Consider the following 20,315-nt stretch of genomic DNA (forward strand, 5'->3'; position numbering starts at 1 on the left):
TGTCAGATGCGATCCTGAGCAAGGGTTTAATTCAGAGGCACAATTTTAAGCCTGAAATCCATGGTGGGTTTTTTACTGCATTTATCTCAGGCTTTTCCTTTATATGGAGACTGGGCTCTACAGAGACTTTCATCTGGTAATTCTTTGAGAGCCCTCTGTGACTGCCTGCCTGCTTTTTTAATGGGGAAAAACTCATGTAATGCTTCCCTCGATAAATTTGTTCATTCTTCTTGTGTATTACAGTGCCTAAAGCAATTTAACAGGTAGCATATTTGAGATTTTTTTTTCTGCTGCAGCCTTGGTGTAGTTTGCCATGATAGTTGCTTTAGAGCTTTGCACATGACAGACGTGTCTGGTTGTGAGGACACACCTGGAGTAGCTACTTAGAATAAAGTTGGACTTGATCTTGGAAGTCTTTTCCATCTGGAATTTTCTGTGATTTGAACGGGGATGCAGACACTTTCTGGTGTGTGTCCACAGTGCTTGGGATAGAGCAGGGCATGTTGATGATGCTCAGCTATACTGCTGGGCAGTGTTAATGAATCCCCTCAAAAGAACCACCCGGGCAGTATTTCCTCCAAAGGAGGCGGCATTTGAGGAACCTGGAGGCACCTCTGGAAGTAGGGATGCAAGGGCTTCATGGAAGAGGGCAGTTCGATCCCATGCAAGGTGATGTTTTTAGTTTGTATTGCTTGCTGTCCAGCTTTTTCATCAAAACAGCTGTTCTCTTCTATAAAAATAGTAGGCTTGTGTGCAGCCTTTCATTTCCTTGTGCAGCCTGGTAAGGTGATTCTGCTTCAAACTGCTGTGAGCCTTTTCTTAGCCTCCTGTAGATCCTGACAGAGGGAAGGGCAGCAGGATCTAACCCTCCTACTCTTTTAGGTTCCCTGAGAAACCTGCTCCTATCAAAATGACCAGTCCTAAAATGATATGTAAATATTCTGCTCTTGCCTTGGAGGCTGGCACGAGGCAGATAAGGGGAGCAAATTGTCCTGAGATATTCATCTTGTGGTCTGAATAAGAGGAGAATGAGTTGGACAATAGGGATTATCTGAAATACGTATTCTGTAGCTTTTTTTTCTGAGTGCTCAGGCTGAGTAGAGCTCAGAGCAGCCTGGTCTGGTGGAAGGTGTCCCTGCCCATGGCAGTAGATGATCTTTTAAGGTCCTTTCTAAGCAAACTATTCTATGATTTTTAATAGCTGGAAGTATGTTTTTATGTAAATAAGCAGGAGCTGCTAGAACTGTTCACCTTGCTTTTATTTAATGGTGAACTTTCTGCTGCATATCCAGGTGTATCTTGTCAGATCCCTGTGGTCTCCTCATCTCCCTGAGTTGGTTGCAATTTGCATAACATGGTGGAACACCGCCTTTTAAAGGCTGATTACGATTTGTGTGAGTCAGCAGGGACATGAATGGTGGGTGGTTCTCAGCTAGGAGGAAATATTTCCACGGCTGATAAAGGTGAGATGTGTTAATAGGAGCCAGCTGGTAGGGATGGCATTACCTTTGTCTTATATTAAAATGGTCTGGAGACTTAGATTTCAGGTGTTGGAGGTCACCCAAGCCACTGTTATAAAGTGAGTTAGGTTTCCTTGTCTGCCTCTTGTTGGTGTTGAAGATAAAAGCTGTTTTGTTTATCCACGAACGTGGAAAAACCTTAGAGTTTTGTGGTACGAAGAGATTTCCCTGCTGGGATTGCTTTGCCATCATGTATAAAGGTTTGTCCCCTCATTTTCTTGCACATCTGGATAATAGGCACATCTGCTTAATCTGAAGATTGCTGTATTAAACCAGCTTTGGATTTCCCTGAACAGAACGCTCAGAGCAGGAGGCACCTCATTTTTCCAGCTCTGCTTCCATCAGGTACGACTTGATGCCGTTTTTCTAATCCCGGGGTTAGATGTCTTGAGCAGTCAAGAGAAAAAAAATCTGTAATGCTGTTGGAACAACCTTACAGCCATCATTTGGGCCCAGGTTACAAGTGGAAACTTGTTGGCTTGTTAGAAATGTGAACTTGCACTGGGAAAGGGAGATTTTTGTATTCTGTGCCTTTGGGAACAATTTCCTCGAGACAGGTGAAGACAGTAAATTTGAAAATGTTTGTTTTCCTTTTGGTTTCAAACCCATGGCTGTCACTGTTAAGTTTAGGCTTTTATCTTATAAATAGTATTATTTGTTGACAGTGTGACCTGCAGTATGGTGAACCCCCACCACTGCTGGAATTAAGTGGAAAGGTCAGCAAAGGCAATTAAAAATGTGCTGAAGAATTGTTAAGTAAGATGTCTGTTGAAATTGCTGCATCCCTTGAAGTATTCTAGGCCAGGCTGGATGAGGCTTGGAGCAACCTGGCCAAGTGGAAGGTGTCCCTGCCCATGGCAAGGGGTGAAATGAGATGGTTTTGTAGGTCCCTTCCAACCCAAACCATTTTGGGATTCTGTGGTGGCTGTCAGAATTCCCTGGCTACGAGAAAGTGAATGGAAGTGTGGGTGCTGCAGAAGAAATTCCAGGATTATTGGATTGTGGGATTTAGCTTATGCGCATGTCTTGTGGCATTTCAAATAAATTTAAGGGGAAAAAAAAATCCCTTCCTAGACAGAGCTTTTGATGATGTTACAGAGGTAGTCAGGCTCTGGTTTTCTTGCACAGCCTCCATAAAAATGTGGGAAGGCTTGAGTGCTAAAAATAAATCCTTAACCCCACAGCAGTGGTTTGTGTTGGCCTTCCTGGAGGAACGAATCCCTTTAATTAGTAAGACAGTGAAGTTTATTTTGGGGTTTGCTTTGTTTTCATTCTGGGATGTGAACTCTTATGCACTGCAGCTTAAAAAAATACAGAATGCTGTAGAGCTCTGCCGGGGTCTGCTCCAGCTGCTGGCAGCAGCTGCAGCCTGTGCTGTGCTCCTCATCCCCCTGCCTGCCTCTGCCTGGGAAAAAAATAAATCCATTTAAACGGGGAGGAGGAGCCAGGAATTGTTTTGATCTGCCCCAGTAGCTGCCTTGATGTGCTAACCACATGTCTGTGTGTATGTGAGCCTAAGGACACAGTTCCCTGGCCTCGTGCAGGAGCAGATTTTGGGAGCTCCATGGAAAGGGCAGAGCTGGTCTCTGTGGATTCTGGAAGTGTGCAGTCAGTGTCTCGTGTTCCGCTGCTGCTTTTGGGGTGGTTTTTGGAGATCTGGAGACCGTGGCTGTTTGCATTCTGTTTCCCCACTGTACTGCTTCCAAGTGGCTGCGTTTTATTAAGGATTTAAGGCTGCACTTGATTGTGTTAATTATTTTCTTAAGAGTGTGTGCTGGTGGTGTTGCTGGAGTAGAGCCTGACACCCTTCTTGTTGGCTTTGAACTACATTTTAGATCTTCATGTGGGTTTTTTGGCACTCTTTTCTTTTCTAAACATGAAAAGAATTTTTTATAATGAATTTCAGTGGGTGATGGGGTCGTTTACCTGAGGAAGTAGCACAGAGGTGACAAAGAATATAAACTGGCTCCCAGCTTTCCTTTCTCAGCTCCTGTCAAGGAAGTAGGAGGTTATAGGATTAGTAGGGAACAGAATTTGAAGGGAGAGTAATCCTTTAAGTGTTTGGGTGCAGGGGTTTAGCAAGGACTCGGTTTACAGTGTGGTTTGCTAGAGCACGTTATAGGTCAAGATGCAGCAAGAGGGCTTGTGCACAAATAGCTCATTTTTTCCAAATTATCCTTTAATAGGCCTCATTTGCATGTTGGAAAATAGCGAGTGTGAAAGGCAGCAGAGCCAGGACTTCAAGGACCAGAGGTGTTTGGTCTCTTAGGTGAATAAAATTGGTTTCTGATTACTGAGCTCTGCATGGGCTCCTTTAAAGATATCATTTCTAGTGCAGTGCTTTGAGTTTAAAGTATGTGCCTGAGGTGATGGGGACCTGCTGAAGCTTGGAAAACACACTTGAGTTTCTTGGCTTCACCCAGGAAGCACAAATAAGAGCGTAGCCGGAGGGTAGGATTTTTGCAAAGACCCACAACAGTCTGATTCCTGGATAAGTGGGTTGGTTTTTTTTAAAAAAAAAGTCATATTACCAGTTCTGACAAAGTAAAGATTCAGCTTTATAAGCCCCAAATGGAGAAGGATTAATGAATGGATATTTGCCATATCCAGTCTGTGTTGATTTAGGTCCCAGGCATTGCAATAATTCTGCAGGTGCTGTGTGTGCTGCATGGACGGGTGGAGGGTGAGGCGGGAGGGGAAGCCAAAGGAATGATAGGGAATGGACCTTGGCATCCTGGTGGTTTTTCCTCACTTCTGGTTTCCTCCAAACCTGCCGCTTTATCTGCAGGGGAGAGCTGAAAGAGGCTTTGTGTTACAGTCACTCAGTCTAAAGTTCATGTGAGCACTGTTTTGGGTTTTTCCAGAATAAATACTTTGTTCTTGCACAGGTCCTGTATTTCCAAAATGCCTGGTGGTAGCAGGTGCTTTTTAAATAGGAAGCCGTGGAAGGAAACTCTTTCCTAATGGACAATTTAGTCACATATTTTCTTCTCTAACTGTTATTAGCTGATTTTAAGCAGTTTTCATGCAAAAGGTGCTGGCAGACCTGAGCCCTCCCCTGCTTGCTTGGCTTTCTGTTGGCTTCAGGACACATCCCTGGCTCAGCTGTGCAGTGCCAAGTCCCAGGTTTTTAGTGCTGGTTTAGTGTTTTGGTGGCTTTCCAGGCTCTTGGGCAGCAGGGTAAGGAAATGGAGTGAGTGGATGTTAGCCTTGTTGCAGGAAGATGAAAACTAATTGGGCAGCTGAAGCAGCTGAGGTGAGTGTGCACTGCTCAGGTGTGCTGCCAGAGCAGAGTTCCCAGGGGAGGGAGACAGGACACAGAGCATCCCTGGGCCCCTGCCTGTACTGGGAAGCTTTATGGGACCATCTCATCACCCCTTGAGCTCAGGGAGATGTTCTCATGCGCACAGACCACGTGTTCCCCACCCTGCACTCCTGCTTTAGGTTCTCCAGGTCGGCTCTTGGGAAATCAGTCCTTTTCTCCTAGTGGATCTCTGCACAACTGAGAGAAAATGGGCCCCCTTTGCGCTGTTTCCTTGTTGCTGTAACCAAGGCTTTTGCAGTGCTTCCAGCTCAGCATTAATTCCCTTTGAGACCATGCCTTGGATTGCACTTACTTTTTTTTTTTTTTTTTTTTTTGACATTTGACAAAAGCATTGTTTAAACAAGTTAGATGTGCATCAGGCTAATAAATACAAACCCTGTCAGATTATTCCTGCTGGGCCGTTCTCTGGAGAACAGTGTCTCATTTGTGTGTTTTCCACTAATCATCTGCAAATCTTGCATGGGTGATATCAAGTTAAGGAGAGTGGATTTAGGATTACATATGGTACAGTCAGGGAAAAAGAGGCTCTGTTTTGACAACCAGCATAGCAATCTGGGAGACATGACTACAGTTCTAAAAAATGTTTTCAGAAATGTGTTGCATAAACAAGTCATCATTTCCCTGGTGGAGAGGGGAAATGTTTTTCTAGATGTACTTCTGTACAAACCTTCTGGACCCGTTTTCCGTAGCCTCAGTTAAAAGCACTGAAAAAGGTCAGCCTGAACGGTCAGGTGATGTCAGAGCACAGATTTGGGTTGAAGAGCCAGGAGGCTGGGCCACGAGCTGATTTGTGACTGAACTTGTGTACCGCAGGTTTTGGCACATGAGTGCTGTGAGTGCGCCAGGTGGCCCGGGGCAGCAGAAGAATAAAGAATCCTGGATGGCACCAGCGCCCCTGTGCAGGCTCCTGGGGAGGGGAGGGGACATCCTGGGCATGGAAAGAGTGTGGGTTCAGCCGAGTTATAGGAGCACACCCATTAAACCACGTTGACTTCATCCTGGCTGCCTGGGTGTGATGAGGGGTAGAGTTTGCCTCCGTCTGCATTAATCACACTCCGGGCAACCAGCGAGCTGGGATGAGAGTAAGGTCTGTAGGTGGATGGATAAATGAGGTATTGGGGGAGGGCAGGCTCGGCTTTTTTGGGAAAATCATGGGAAAATCACATTTACTCAAGTTCTGTAGGGGATGACAAAGGAAATCTTTTCATTTTGATGGCTCCTGCTAAAGACTCGAGCTGAGCTGCCATCAGATGAGAGGGAGGGTCCTCTTGTGCATAAAACTTTTTTAAAAGTAGGAAATCATGTCTGAGGATAAATAATTGATTTTCTTTTTCATGTTGAAAAGACACAGCAGCAAATCCTGGAGGAGTCTGCTGCAGCCTCTTCAGGTTAAGATACTGATGAATGCCCAGGGAGAGGAAAAACCAGAGCTGATGGTGCACAGCTACAGCAGAACCTGCTGGTGGTTAGAGATGGACATCCTGGTGGCTTGAACTTGCTGTAGGTCTGTGGAGGGTGGTGTGGGGACAGTAAAAGGGTGATGAATTTGGTCCAGGCAAGAGCAGCTCCCCTGAGGAGTGGGGTAGCCAAGGGGGATCAGCATGAGAGAGGAGGGGGAGGTAAAGATGGAGTCACTCTTGTTTCTCCCTTCCTAGTTAAGGATCAAGAAGCACATTGTGAAACTGGTGAGAGGCAGATTAAAACCCAGCCCCGTAGTTTTCCCTTTTGTTATAATCCCAAAGACAACTGAGCTGCGAGTCCCTGTAGGACCTTGGCGGTGTCCTTAGCAGAGACGCACAGCTGTGAGTGAAACACATTAAGGCTTGTGTTTATAGGAAAAGGCTGCCTCTGTCTGAGCTGCTTGTTCACAGAATCCCAGGATGGTTTGGGGTGGAAGGGACCTTAAAGCTCATCCCATTCCACCCCTGCCATGGGCAGGGACACTTTCCATTATCCCAGGCTGCTCCAAGCCTCAGTGTCCAACCTGGCCTTGGACACTGCCGGGGATCCAGGGCCGCCGCAGCTTCTCTGGGCACCCTGTGCCAGGGCCTGCCCACCCTCCCAGGGAAGGATATTCTTCCCAATACCCCATCTGTCCCTGCCCTCTGGCGGTGGGAAGCCATTCCCCCTTGTCCTGGCACTCCAGGCCCTTGTCAGTTTTTAGTCTGCGATTTGGTGTCTGTCACTCGCCAGTGTTTGTACTTTTGTCACCTTTCTATTGAGCATGACTTGATACTCCTTTTCTCTCCTCACTTCTGTGCCTTCCCTCCCGCCAAGGCTGCTGTGGTTTTGCTCATTTACTGCCGTCTGCTGCTTATATTTTGGTGATGCTCAGGTGTTAGCCCAGGACAGTCTCCTCTGTGGAATCCCGGTGGTGGGAATCCTGCACACGCTGCCTTACTGTGTACTTGGGGTTTTTTTCATACTGCTTCTGGAGCTGTGCCAGGGCAGGGTCAGGCTGGAGATCAGGAAAAGGTTCTTTCCCCAGAGGGTGCTGGGCACTGCCCAGGCTCCCAGGGAATGGGCACATTCCCAACCCTTCCAGAGCTCCAGGAGGGTTTAGACATCACTCCAACGGGTGCACAGGGTGGGATTGTTGGGATGTCTCTGCAGGGCCAGGGGTTGGATCAGTGATCCTTGTGGGTTCCTTCCAGCTCAGGATATTCCATGATTCCATTTTCTTCTCTACCAAGTAGTCATCAAGTTCCCCTTACTAATTTTTTGCTGGGTTTATTTTTTGAGCTGCAGGCATTCTTACCTATCTGAAAAGCTAAAAGTCTTTTTAGCCTGCCCAGCAAATCCTCTTTGGTTTTTTTTTTTTTTTTTTGTTTGTTTTTTTTTTTTTTTTTTTATCTCTATTGTGACTTTCTTCTTGCCAGATAAATCTGTTTCTATATTCTTTCAAAATGCTCTTTTCCCCCCACTTCATCTTGTTTAATTTATCCTTTGTTGTCGATTCTTCTTGTGCCAACTGCAGAAGCTGTCCCTTTTCATCTTTGATGCTTCTCAGGGAGGTTCCTCATTAATACTCATATTTGAATAAGAAAGGCTAATTCCTTGTTTGTGTCTGTAGCCAGGAAAGGCAGCCCAGGCTGTGGTTTTTGAAGGGTCTCATTTTGGCTACTGTGGGCATCCTGGGACATGCGTTTTCCCTCCTGCCTGTCTTGAGTGTGACTTCGACAGCTGAGAACTTTATTGCCAGATTTTCACCCAGTTCCATGTGGATTCCAGCTTTCAAAGTTCCATCTTTCCTGTGCTAGCACTGCCCTTCCCTTGAGGTAGGAGATGGGAGAAAACAGACCCCACCTCTGGCACTGCCCTGCTTTTGGGCAGACCTAACAACATAAGGCATTTACCAAACATTCCATCTCCAGTGCCTTCTTTTTCTTCCTGGATTCCACTACTGCTGTGGTTCTGTGTTTAGCTGATCTTCTGTGGGGATTTGGCCCTTAGGAAATATTGTTTATTGCCTGGAAAAAAAAAAAAAAAAAAAAAAAAAAAGATGTTACTCCACTGCGCTGCAGAGATGGTAATTTCCTTTCCCAGTTTTATTGGAGCGGGGAGCAGTTGTACTACAGGGATGCTTTCATTTTCTCTTTGTCTGCTTTTTATATTCCTTTCAACCTCTTGGTGGGGTTGTCATTGCCTGTTGGAAAAGAGGCTGGCCCAGACTTCCAGTGCCACATTTCTCTGAGAGATGTGTTAGGAAATGTGCATTTGATTGGAATTGAGTTGTATTCCTGACAGTCCTCACTCCAGACATCCCTTGTTGACGTGCTCTGTCCTTCTCCCACGGCAGAGTTGTCTCAGGAGAAAACTGTGGTTTCATCTGTGGGATTTTAATTTCTCTTACACTGACTGTGTGTGTCAGCTCCAGAACCCAACCCACTGGGAAAATACAGGGAATGGGAAGTTTTCATTGTTAAGCATGTAATTTATTTTTCCTTATAAAAAGCCTACAGGCAAAATATCTGCTCTGTTTGGTTTTAGGATTTTGTTTTGCGGGGTGGGGAGGGTTAGGATGAGTAGGCAGGGTTGGAGCTACATTATATTTAAGGGCAAAACAAATCATTTGGTGGGGTTAGATATAAAACGTTGTGCATGAGATTGGGCTTGGGAATATATTATCCATCATTCCTTTTGTAGGAAGCATAGGGTTATTCCTAGGGCAGTGACATCTCTGCACCCACCTGAAAGCTGTGTGGAGTGGCTGTAGATGTCAGAGAGAAGGGGAGTGTTAGTTAACAGCAGCAAATTGTTGAAATATTTTGATTTCAACAAATTGAAAATGGATTACAAAACCCAAATGCCGTGGTGAGAGCCAAGTGCTCTCCAATTCCCAAGCCCAGAACGGTATTTTGGGAAAGGCTGGCTTGCTGGCTGGGGAGCCTGTGCAGCTCTTTGCATCCCTGGTCCTCCTTTTGTTTCCATGGCAGCACAAAGGATAACGCTGCTGCTGCAGCTGCCAGATGCTGCTGGAAGAGAGATTACAGCTTTGACCTAAATATCTCTTTAATACAGTTCTCAGTTACAGGGAAAGGTTTTTCAGATGTCGGAGATACGGGAGGCTCTGCTGAGCAGGGCTCGGATTCCTGATGCCTTAACTGCTCCAAGCTCAGCCTCGTTCTCCTGTTTATAATTAGGAATTGGGTATGGCCGGTGATAAATCTGCCCGATATCAAACATTCACGCAGGAAGAGCTCGTGGGGTTTTATCTGCGCTGACAACGCTGGCAGGGGATGGGAGGAGTCTCAAACTGACAGCTCGTGAAATCCCTCTGGTTTTAGGGCTGTAATTGAATGGCTCTGTGGCGGTTTGGTGACTTCTTCTGCAGTGCGTGTATTAATGCTGCTAGTGAAGTGTAAATACAGCATTGTGCAGGGCTGGGATGTGATTCCCAGAGCCTAGCTGGAGTTCCCACCCAGAGCACGGCAGGGAGCTGCAATGCTGCTTTTTGCCTAAACTGCCTGGGAATTATAAATTACACGTCTGCAGTTCAAGAAGGAAAAAAGAGACTGTTTGGAGCTGGGTGGTTGCGGCGGTAATTCCTAACTGGCATACAGTGGAAAGCCATAGATCCATGATTCTGTCACCCTGAGTAGGGAGGAAGTAAAATCTGAATTCATCCTGGTGCTGCTGTGGGTGGGTTTCTAAAGGTTTTATTTGTTACTGCTTTGTAGTTATTGTTTGGTGTAACGGAACAGAGTGAATGAGCAGAGAGGACCCGTATAAAAACTGATTTTAAAAACCCAAACACAACAGATATAAAAATTCAGAGAATTCCAGGGTGATTTGTGTTGGAAGAGACCTTAAAGTCTGACTAGTCTCACCTTTGCCATGGGCAGGGACACCTCCCATTAGACCATCTTGCTCAGAGCCCCATAAAATACATAAAAAGAGCCTTTTGAAACATGACCCCATCTTCCAAATAATATTTTATGCAGAGCTTAGAAATCAACATGTCAGGATGGTTTTCTGCTGTTCTCTGTTGAAGCTGACTCAGTGCTTTGACTTAAGGTGCTGGGGGCTGGGTTGGAAAGGATGTGCTGTGAGATTACCCCTCCTAAAAAAAAATGCATGTTTTAGGAGGATCACAAGTCTCAACCCAAAAGCTGCACATTTCCCTCTTTGCTAAGAAAATCGGCACATGAGCTTTGGGAAGTGCGTCCTGAAAGTGCTGCTTTGATACAGCTCCAAGAGAGAGATGTGTGGCCTTATCTGCATCCTTGTGGGCAAGTGGGAGCTCGTAGGAATATTTTCTGTACCTGTTCACTCTCGGGTTTTTATTTCAAAGCAGAAGAAACTCTAAATATTGCTTGTAATGCAGAAATTTTCGAAGGGGAGAGCAGTGTGTGATGTTGCTGTTGGTACTTTTAACTTCATTCCCATGTTTTTGAGGGCTCTTGTTTTTAGCAAAAAGGATCTTTAGCTGAGAGTTTCCAGAGAAATCCCTTGGCTTTTCTATATTTTATTTATTTACAGCTTTTCCTCATTTAGAAGGACAGCAAAGTAACATTGAGATTGCCTGAGGGAAGCTCTTGCTAAGAAGCTTTCCAAGAAATGTGAAAGATTTAAGTCCTTTCATGTCATCCTGCAGAGATACTGCCTGCCCTTCCCTCACCACTCCTTTTGGTCAGGCTGCCATTGAGTTTCCATCTGGATCAGAGGAAGAGAAAGCTCTGAGCTTCTCAGCCTTTTGCTAGTCAAGGGTGAGAGATTCGGGTGAAAAAAAGGGCAAAACAAGGTTAGTGGATCAAGGGCTGGTGATGGGCAGGTTGCTGTGCTGGCACTGCCCAGTGCTGTGTTGATATTGGGGCTGCCCAGGCTCTCCTAAAGTAATAAACAGACAAACTGCACTGGCTGATGGGGATTTTTTCCCTCAGGATGGACCCAGAGGGTGGTGTAAATCTAATTGGCCCCATTTAGAACCTTTTTCTCAGAGGTCCCATTTGCTGCCTTGCTGCTGTTGCCCATGGCAGTAAATGGAGTTAATTTAGGAGAGGGTCTCCAGTGTAAAAACCCAAAGATGAGATGAGGCAGACTGCTGGACCCTGAACAGTCAGGCCCCTGCTGTGGTTATTGCTGGAATGGCTGGGAAACATTTCTGGTTTTCATGACTTCCGTCCCCTCTTCTGAATCATGGATGCTGGGATTGGCCTTGACCCTGTGTTCTCTCATTGACATTATTTTGCTAATATTTATTTAGATTTTAGTGGTCATTCCTGGATTTGAAAGAGTAGGTTTTTCTGCTGGAAAATTCTAAGCAGGGCTTTTAAATCTGGAGTGGTTGAACAGTCAGACCTTGGAATCAGCTGCTGTCCTGTGCCATGGAGTGCATGCACTTGGGCAAGAGTGGCCCTCAAACCCCAGGATTTCAGCTCAGCAGGTGTTGGCCCATCCCTGGAAGTGTCCAGGGCCAGTTTGGACAGGGCTTGGAGCAACCTGGGATAGTGGGAGGTGTCCCCCATGCCCATGGTGCAAGGGATGAGCGTTAAGGTTACTTCCAACCCAAACCATTCTGGGACTCATGTGGGGGATCCAAAGTCGACATCTCATTCATAATACTGGCATTAAGAAGGTTCCTCTGGGTGGGGCTGAGTTACTGAACTGAGGTTTTACAACAGCCAAGGATTCTCTTGGAGTTCATGCTTTGGTGTAGTGGTAGAAATAAAACCAGAAGAATTGGTGAAAAAGAAATGAAGGCTGTTGTGGCACAGTAGTAAACTTCACGTAGGAAATGCAGCTTAAACCATCTCTTGGTGCACGTTCTAAAACAACACGAGTGACACCATGAATATTTGAAGCTTTTGATCAGTGATGCAGAAATGAAAGGAGCAGCACTTGCAACTGCGATTAATTATTGACAGAAGTAATCCCTTGCATGTGTGGAGCCTGTAGTGGGACGTGAAGGTTGAGTTCACTGGAATTCCAGAGCTGGGCAGTAATGCAAACAGCACCCCAGTTGATCAACTTCATACATGTGGTTCTATTTATTATGCAAATCTCTTCCAATGTGTTCAAATCAACATGTGCTGGTGGGGGTTGCAGCTGCAGCAGAGGATTTTTGTGGGCTGCACCATTTGGGCTCTGCGTGCTCCAGTTTGATGGATCCATTGTTCCGTGCTGTAGCTCTAAGTTAGTTTTCTTTATTTAGGAAAATAATCCCCAAACCTGTTTGTGATGTTCTGTCTGTGAGTATTTGACCTTTTCACCTTAACTTCAGTGGCTCTTGGAATAAACCAGTCTCTCCTGAGGCCTTCCTAGAAACTGAGTTGTGTAGAGGGTGCTTCCACGTCCACCCCAGTGACGGCACACAAAGTTCGCACTGCTAAAGGGACCAGGTGCTGTTTCCTGCCGTGTTCTGTCTTCAGCCGTGGTAAATCCTTGTAAACATGTCAGTGTAAAGGAATCTCATAGATCTCCTCACAGAAATGAGTTTGCTTTATCTTTTTAAAGGGCACTGGAAGACCTTCTGTAAATTTACGGCAAATTGAGGATAATAGAAATGAGAGAATTCAGTTTAAATTAGTTGGGTTGAGGTCATGGTGTTTGGGGCTGGTGTTTTTGGTTTTGGTTTTTTGGGGGGTTGGTTTTTTTTTTGGGGGGGGGCCGTTTTGTTTGGGTGTTTTTTTTTTTTTTTTTTTTTTTTTTTTTTTTTTTTTTTTTTTTTAGCAGGCACAGTTTGGCAATAAAATGGAATTTCAGCCATTCTCAAGTATTTTGGACACTCAGAACCTGTGAACCAAGGGCTTAGCAGAGAAAGGGAAGGTAGCTTTGTCAAGAAGTCTAGCACCTTGTCAAGTGAATTTTATTTCTAATATTGCTAATCAGGATTAAAATGCATCTGTTGCCCATATGGAGGGTCCTTGAGACCTGATACAGTTTTGGAAGGTCCTGGTTTTGGTACATTTTGATGAAGGAAGGACCAAGTAGGAGGAATAAATCCACATCCTTGGGCTGGGGCTGAGTAATCCTTCTTTTCTGCAGCTGCCCACCTTCTGCTTTGTCTTCTGTGCTTTTTGGAATTTTAGCTTTCATTGCCTCCCTGATTTGTCCTTTTGGAAAGCGCAGTTCTTCCAAAACAATATTTTAAGGTTTTTATTATAGAGAAAAGCGACAGGATTTGTGACGTTCTCGTTACCCTTGTGCAGCTGCCCTTCGGCTTGGCAGGTTTTTTTTTGCAGCTCTCCGAGTGAGTAGCAGTGATTTGCTCACTCACTTTATTTTAATCTTCCATGGTGATAAAATCCAGTGGTTCTCTTTTATGGAAGCTCGTTGACGTTAATAGGGAGCTCTCCAAGTTTGCTTTGCACACCTAAACCTCTATGAGTCAGGGGTAATACCTGCCTGACTCTCATGGTTTTCCTTGACTCCTGAGAGTCTGGAGATGAGCTGAAACCTCCTCATCTCATTCAGCCTTGGCTGCTCCTTCCCAAATCCACAGCAGCTCAAAGCAAACCGTGAGAGTTGATAGTTTCCTGTTAGGGCAGTGGGATTTTTCCCAGTACCCCATTTAAAGCTCGCCGTTCCATTTCTCCCTGTCTGGGAAGACATCCCTTCCCACAGGAGGGTAGGCAGACATCCCAGACCAAGCTGTGGTCCCTTTGGCATGCCTTGATCATGAGCAGGTCTTGCATGCAGTGTTCCCAAATGGAAGTTGCTGCTTGTTTTGTCTCCATCTCAAGTTACTGTCTCCTGAGTGTGGTACAGAAAGGTCTCCCTGGGGGTTTTGCTCCAGTGGGACTTCGTGGAACAGGAGCTGTATGACCACAGTGTCTTCTCTTGCACCTGGAATGCCAAAGGTTAACCCAAGTCTTGAGAGCATTTCACTCTGAGTCTTTGGTTTTCCTTTCCCTGCCAGTGAGTGTGTGGGAGGCAGCTCATCTCTGTACCAAAATAGGGATTATTTTCCGTGTGTTTTCATACAGATCCACACAGGATTTATTCATGGCTGAAATACAAAGGGATGTGTCACGTAAAACGGGAGGTTTCCTAATTCCCAGCTAATAGATCTTTCCGGAATATTGAGGCAAAAGCCATATATTTAATAGAGATACACTGGGAAGAACAAGTCTGCTTTGCATTTTTAGGAGGATGCTGGGAAAGCTTGGATGGTTTCTGAAGTCAGTGAGGGTCGCATCTGGAGTAGGAAATTGCCTCCAATTTCTTTACTCTCCAGATCAAAAAATCAAATTACACAGCCCTCTCCTCCTGCTGATGGGTGTATTTGAGGGGAAGCAGTGGCTTGCAGGACCTGAAGTGACTTCCTTAAAAACACAGTCAGGTGTCACGTTCCAGCTGTCACTTCCTGTGGCATCAGGAATTGATGGGAACACGGGGAATGTCCGTGCTGCCCCATTGCCGTGGGGCTGGAGCTGTTGTGCTCAGTAGGAGCATCCTGTGCAGCACAGGCATTCAGCTGGTTTACGTGGTGTGGAGGGGTTAAATCAGGACCCACACTGGGTTTGTAACATCAACATCACTGTTTGCTTACAGCTGACCAGGCCTTATGAAAGGACCAACACCGTGAAAGCTTTTAAATACAGAAAAACAGATACTTATTTCTGTTCTTCGGTGTGGAATCATCAGTGAGACTGCGGCCAGATGCAGCCCAAAGAGCTGGATTTCTGTTGGGAGCAGTGATAAATTTGCCTTTCTTCTAAGAATCAACCCCTGCCCCAAGTAGTTTCTAATTAATTTTGTAGTTAATGGCTCTGGGGTTCATTTCTGCCTAGATTATGCTACTGAAAAAATAACATGTTTGAGGAATGAGAGTAAAGAGAGATTTTCCCCTGCCTGAGCAGGGATGTTCCCACTGATTCTGGTTGCTGCAGTTGCTGACATTAAGTGTGATGTGCAGTAGGAAATAACATGTTTCAGAACCAGCAAATTTTCTTATTTACCTGGGTGGAGCAGTTACTGCAGTTGGTGACAAGTAATGTGACAAATCTAAGGCTTTTCCTGTAGGGGAAGGAATGTGTTGTCGTGGAAATGGTTTAACCAGGTACAAGAGCCTTTGCACAACTCCAGGGGCCTGGAGTTGGTTTGAGCCTGCTGATGATGTGAGAGCACTTGCTGCTGAGAGCAGATCCGTGCAGAGTGGGAATTTCTGGCATTTTTTCTATCGTTTCCCCAAACCCCTGGTTTTTGTCATGTTGGACTGTCAGCCTCCCAAGAACCAGGCGTGGCCTTTGGTCTCGCGTTCCCGAAGCTGTGGCATGAAATTGTGCTCAGCAGGGCATTAAATGTCATTATCCTGATGTTGGGAATGTTTTCTTCTTCCACAGATGCCTTTGTAAATAGCCAGGAATGGACACTGAGCCGATCTGTACCGGAGCTGAAAGTGGTGAGTTCATGTTTGCTCCTGTCTTGGAAAACATCCTGGAAATGTCACACACAAGTGGGGACCTTCCATGCTTCATTTGAGCTGCTGTTGGGGAAAAAATGTAGAAAGCAGTTTTAATAAGTAAAGAATTTTTCCTCTACGTATCTTTTATAGGCTCACAGAAGGGTTTAGATTGGGAGGGACCTCAAAACCCATCTCATTCCACCCTCCCATGGGTAGGGACACTTTCCACTATCCCACGTTGCTCCAAGCCCCCTCAGGCTCACTCTGGAAGCCAGGGTTGAGGCTATCTTTATGAACATGATGTATATTCAATAGTTATCTTAATTGTACTTCAAAGACCTCACAGTATTTTATTGCTGTTTGAATTTGTTTAACTCCACGAAGCAGCTTCCGAGGGGGATCTTCTCAGCAGGGAAGTCTTATGAGGGCAGTGGAAGCTAGCAGCTGACATGACTCATTTTATCTCCCCATAATAAGTTTTCATGATTTCTTAAAGGACCAAATGTTTATTCTCTCTCTCTTTGAAGAATTGAAACCTTTCCCAAATGTGTGTTGATAATAGTGTTCTTATAGAGGTGAGAGAATCTGCAAGGCCACACTTATCAGGATAAATGCACTTAGAGAGGCATTCTAATGGGAGCAGCATCCTCACAACTACAGTTCTGTGGCTGTTTTGATTTTGGCAGCGCTCAAGGTGAGTACAGGAAAAATCTGGCAGTCAGTGGATGTAATTCCCTTATACAGGAAGAGTCGCCACGTTTTGTTAAACAGATTGGTGTCATTTTGAAGACCCCAAATACCTCACACAATGAAAAAACCAGGAATTCAGGACTGGAAGATGTTGGTTGGATAGGAGTCCAACACTGTTAGCTGGCTTATCCTGGGTTTCCTTGCACATCCCTTCCCCTTCTCTGAGCCCTGCTGATTCACAGCACCCACCAAGAAAATTGGGAATTGCAGGTGAGAGCAGAGCTGCAGATACTCCATGTTGTGATTCTGAACACAAACAATTACCAAGCACCAGGTGATGGTCTCGGGGTCCGTTTTTCTCTTGTGGTATCTCACGAGTGTTCCCCTTGGGTGTGTGGCCCCTGTGTTGTCTGAAGCAGGGCTGGGAGAGCAGATTTCAGCTGTGTTGCTGCTGCAGAGAATTGATTTGCAGTGGTCAGCGTGCCACGAGATGGCTGTCCAAGGGTAAAAGCAGAGCTTGTGCTGTTACAAAAATACTAATTTGATTATAGCACTGTAAACGGTGGAGGCCAGCAGTGCCAGCTGTGCCTGTGAACTTGTGCTCCAGCAGGAAGGGTAAATTAGGAAGCCCGGCTGAAATCTGCTCTGCCTTTCCTGCACATCTGCCCTTGGGGAGGGGTCAGGGCCCTGAGTCACCTCTGTGTCATCCCCTTGCTTCAGCCCCTCCTGGGTGCTCCTTGTGCCTGAGGAACAGCAGGGCTGTGTCAAAGGGAGAGGCTGTCCTCCTGCACAGGCTGGGAGGTCCTTAAATCGAGGTGGTTGGTTGATAATGACTTTATTTCTAGACTGGCTGTTGTACCCTTTGGGCTCTGCAGGGTTTTAAAGGGAACAGAAAGTGGCTTTGGGAGAGCAGAGGAAGCCCCCAGGGCTGCAATAAAGGGAGGAGGTATTTTTCAGCGTGTCTTTGAGGAAAGAACACCAGTCTTGGCCTCCTTTTTTTAGCAACATGAGGCTTGGTTTCTTTCCAGTGCTCAGAAGGATATTCAGGGCCACCTTGGATGGGCTTTGGAGCAACCTGGGATAGGGGAAGGTGTCCTTGCCCATGGCAGGGGTTGTAACTGGGTGAGATTTAAGGTCCCTTCCAACCCAAACCAGTCTGGGATTCTATAACTGCTTTCTGCTGATCCAGTATTTGAGTTTTACTTCTGGACTTTGATGCTTTTATTGTGGTCAAGAGCATGGTGAGACCACTACCTTTGGTATTTCTGATTATTTGATTATTCTGATTATTTCTGTTTATTCTTATGGTAAATAAGGGTGTGTTAGGCAGAATAAACATGAGGTATTTCTGGATAAAATCACTGATTTTCTTGCAAAGAAATATGCAAAGTACAGTCAGGCTCCTCTCCTGGGCAGCTTTAAAATGCCAAGTGCCATCAATACAGTTTCTGATTTTTCCCAACAGGCTTTAGGAGGAATGGGCAGAGTGGCTTGGGTTTGTTTTGCAGCATGTCTGGCACATGGAAATAAATGATTCAGTGTTGCACAAGTCATAACTGAAAAGAGCAGTAAGTTGTAGCTGAATTTTCTCCTCTCTGAACTGGGTTAGGGTGGTATTTTTGTTCCCTAACATGCTTGTCATAACTTGGTGCATTTCAGACATATCCATAAATAAATGGTGATGACTCGGATTGTTTGTGTATAAAACAGGGCAGAGAGGAATATGAAAACAGGCTGGCATTTTTGTCATACTGTGGGGGATCAGCCTTAAAGCAAATATTAATGCTGACGAAGAGAGGAATTTTATTAGAAGTCAGATTTTTTTTTTTTTCTTCTTTTTTCCCCCCAGTGTAGACTTATCGCTCTTACTTTGTAGGAATGTGTCAGAGAACCTGAAGTGCTGTCAAATGGTGTAACCTGGTATGACCTTCTGGATATTTAAAAAAATTAAAAATATAAAATTGTGCTCTTGAATCATTTGATGTCTTTCAAATACTGGGGGGTCTCTGGAGAGAATAAGACATCCCACCATGGGATGTTGCCTCTGTCTGGACCCCTAAGTTGGTGTTTTTCTGTTGTGCCTGGCAGTTGCAGTTTTGGCACAAGTGTAGTAGAAAATAATATTAATTTCCATCCACACAAGGCTAATCACTTCTAAGTGAAGTTTTCACTGGAAAACTGTGTCTTGGCCAAGTGTGTAGACCATTAAATATGCAGTTCAGCTTTCACACACTAAATTAACTTTTTCAGTGGTGATGAATCCTAAACAGGGGAGGTTCTGTACATTGTTGTAGGCAAAGAAACAGTGGGAATGAACTTCTCATCGGGAAGTTTTGTATGGAAGGAGAGATGGTGTCAATTTGGTGACGACGAGAGGTGCCAAGGCCAGGCTGGTTACTCACAGGCTTCCCTCAGGTCTCGGTGGCTTTGTGGTGTGAGTGGGAGTAGACAAATGTACTGCAGTTCATGGGCATAGAATGGAGGGAAAAGTCATTAATTTGAGGGGTTGCTTCATGTTCTGGGGGTAAGGGACACGTTAGAGATGTTGTTTTCTTCCTGTGACTCATCCCAGGATCGCTCTGCCAGGATCCCTGCTGCCCACGCTGTGGGGTCAGCCCAAGGCAGGGGAGAATTCGGTGTGATTAGGGTGCCAGCACACGCGGCCGGGTCCTGCCAAGCCATTTTTGATAAGGAGGGAGGCTTCTTGCCAGTTAGGATTAAGAGGATGGGGTAGAGAATGTGCAGTGACGTGCAGCTCCTTGCTGCTGCCTCGGCCCGTTTGGCAATCTCGGCCAGATCAGCAGAGTTCATCTTCTCTCCTGGGACCTTGTGTTCCAAACCTCTGGCGAGGGTCGAGTAAACAGGAGAGAACAGAGCAGGCTGGGTTTGTTTCAGAAGGGGAAAGAAGGGAGCACAGTGTCCTCAGCTCTGTGCACCCCTTTAAAGCCACAAACCCCAAACACCTTCAAGGCTTTTGGCATTTGAGCGCCTCCAGGAAGAAAATTCCTGTGGGGTTGGGCTGAAATATTTCCCTGTGAGGGTAGGGAGGCCCTGGCACAGGTTGTCCCTGGATCACTGGAAGTGTCCAAGGCCAGGCTGGATGGGGCTTGGAGCAGCCTGGGATGGTGGAAGGTGGTGGAACAAGGTGATCTAAGGTCCTTTCCACCTCAAACCACTCTGCCGTTTATTTCCTCTCTTGGCGTATTTTGCCCCACGTCTGTTTGGGAAGTTATTTCCATGTGAAGATTTTGCTTGAATGCACTGTCTTTTACGGGGACTAACTGCAGTTGAAATTTTTGTTCCTTATTTTCATTTTTAATTCCAGGGGATCGTGGGAAACCTGGCGAGTGGGAAGTCTGCGCTGGTGCACCGGTACCTGACGGGCACCTATGTCCAGGAGGAGTCACCTGAAGGTATGTGCACACACAAATCCCACTCTTATTCTTCCCCCACAAGCTACACATCCTTGCTCATTTTTGATCATGCAGAAATGAATTAGCAAAAAAAACCCCGATGTGCTACTTCCAAATTCATGGGGATTTTTGCTTTAACATTCTCCAGCCCGAGCTAAATATGTACAATGGGTGTAATTGTAGATTTTCCATAACTGCTCAGCATCCTTTAAATACTTTGGCCCTAGTTTGTGTCCATATGGGAATTAGTCCTGGTGGAGAGGAGTTGACTGCTCTCAGTAGTGCTGCTGCTTTCACTTGGGCTGTTGAAAGCCACAATTACTGTCTGTAGTGGTAGATTTCTGTACAATCATGATGTTGGGAGAATAAAAAAATCTTTACCAGCTGAAACATAAAGGTGTAACTTGCCTATTGTTTAATATATTAAATATTTGGTCTTTTTTTTTAATGTTCTCATAGCATAGAAAATTAATTTGTATGCTGTAGTGTTTAACATTAATCCAAGTTTATAGCTTGAA

General features: G+C 45.5%; 1 protein-coding gene across 7 annotated transcripts in view; it reads left to right on the top strand.

The window, feature by feature from the left end:
* The window catches only part of AGAP1 (ArfGAP with GTPase domain, ankyrin repeat and PH domain 1), a 303,821-nt gene that overhangs the window by 79,323 nt on the left and 204,183 nt on the right, over positions 1-20,315 (top strand). For all 7 annotated transcript variants that reach the window (XM_066322379.1, XM_066322381.1, XM_066322380.1 and 4 more), the window contains exons 2-3: positions 15,633-15,691; positions 19,710-19,797. In XM_066322379.1, coding sequence (XP_066178476.1) covers positions 15,633-15,691; positions 19,710-19,797 — 147 coding nt within the window. The remainder of the gene's footprint in view (positions 1-15,632; positions 15,692-19,709; positions 19,798-20,315) is intronic.

This window comes from Sylvia atricapilla, chromosome 7 (assembly GCF_009819655.1).
Source record: "Sylvia atricapilla isolate bSylAtr1 chromosome 7, bSylAtr1.pri, whole genome shotgun sequence".
Lineage (NCBI taxonomy): Eukaryota > Metazoa > Chordata > Aves > Passeriformes > Sylviidae > Sylvia > Sylvia atricapilla.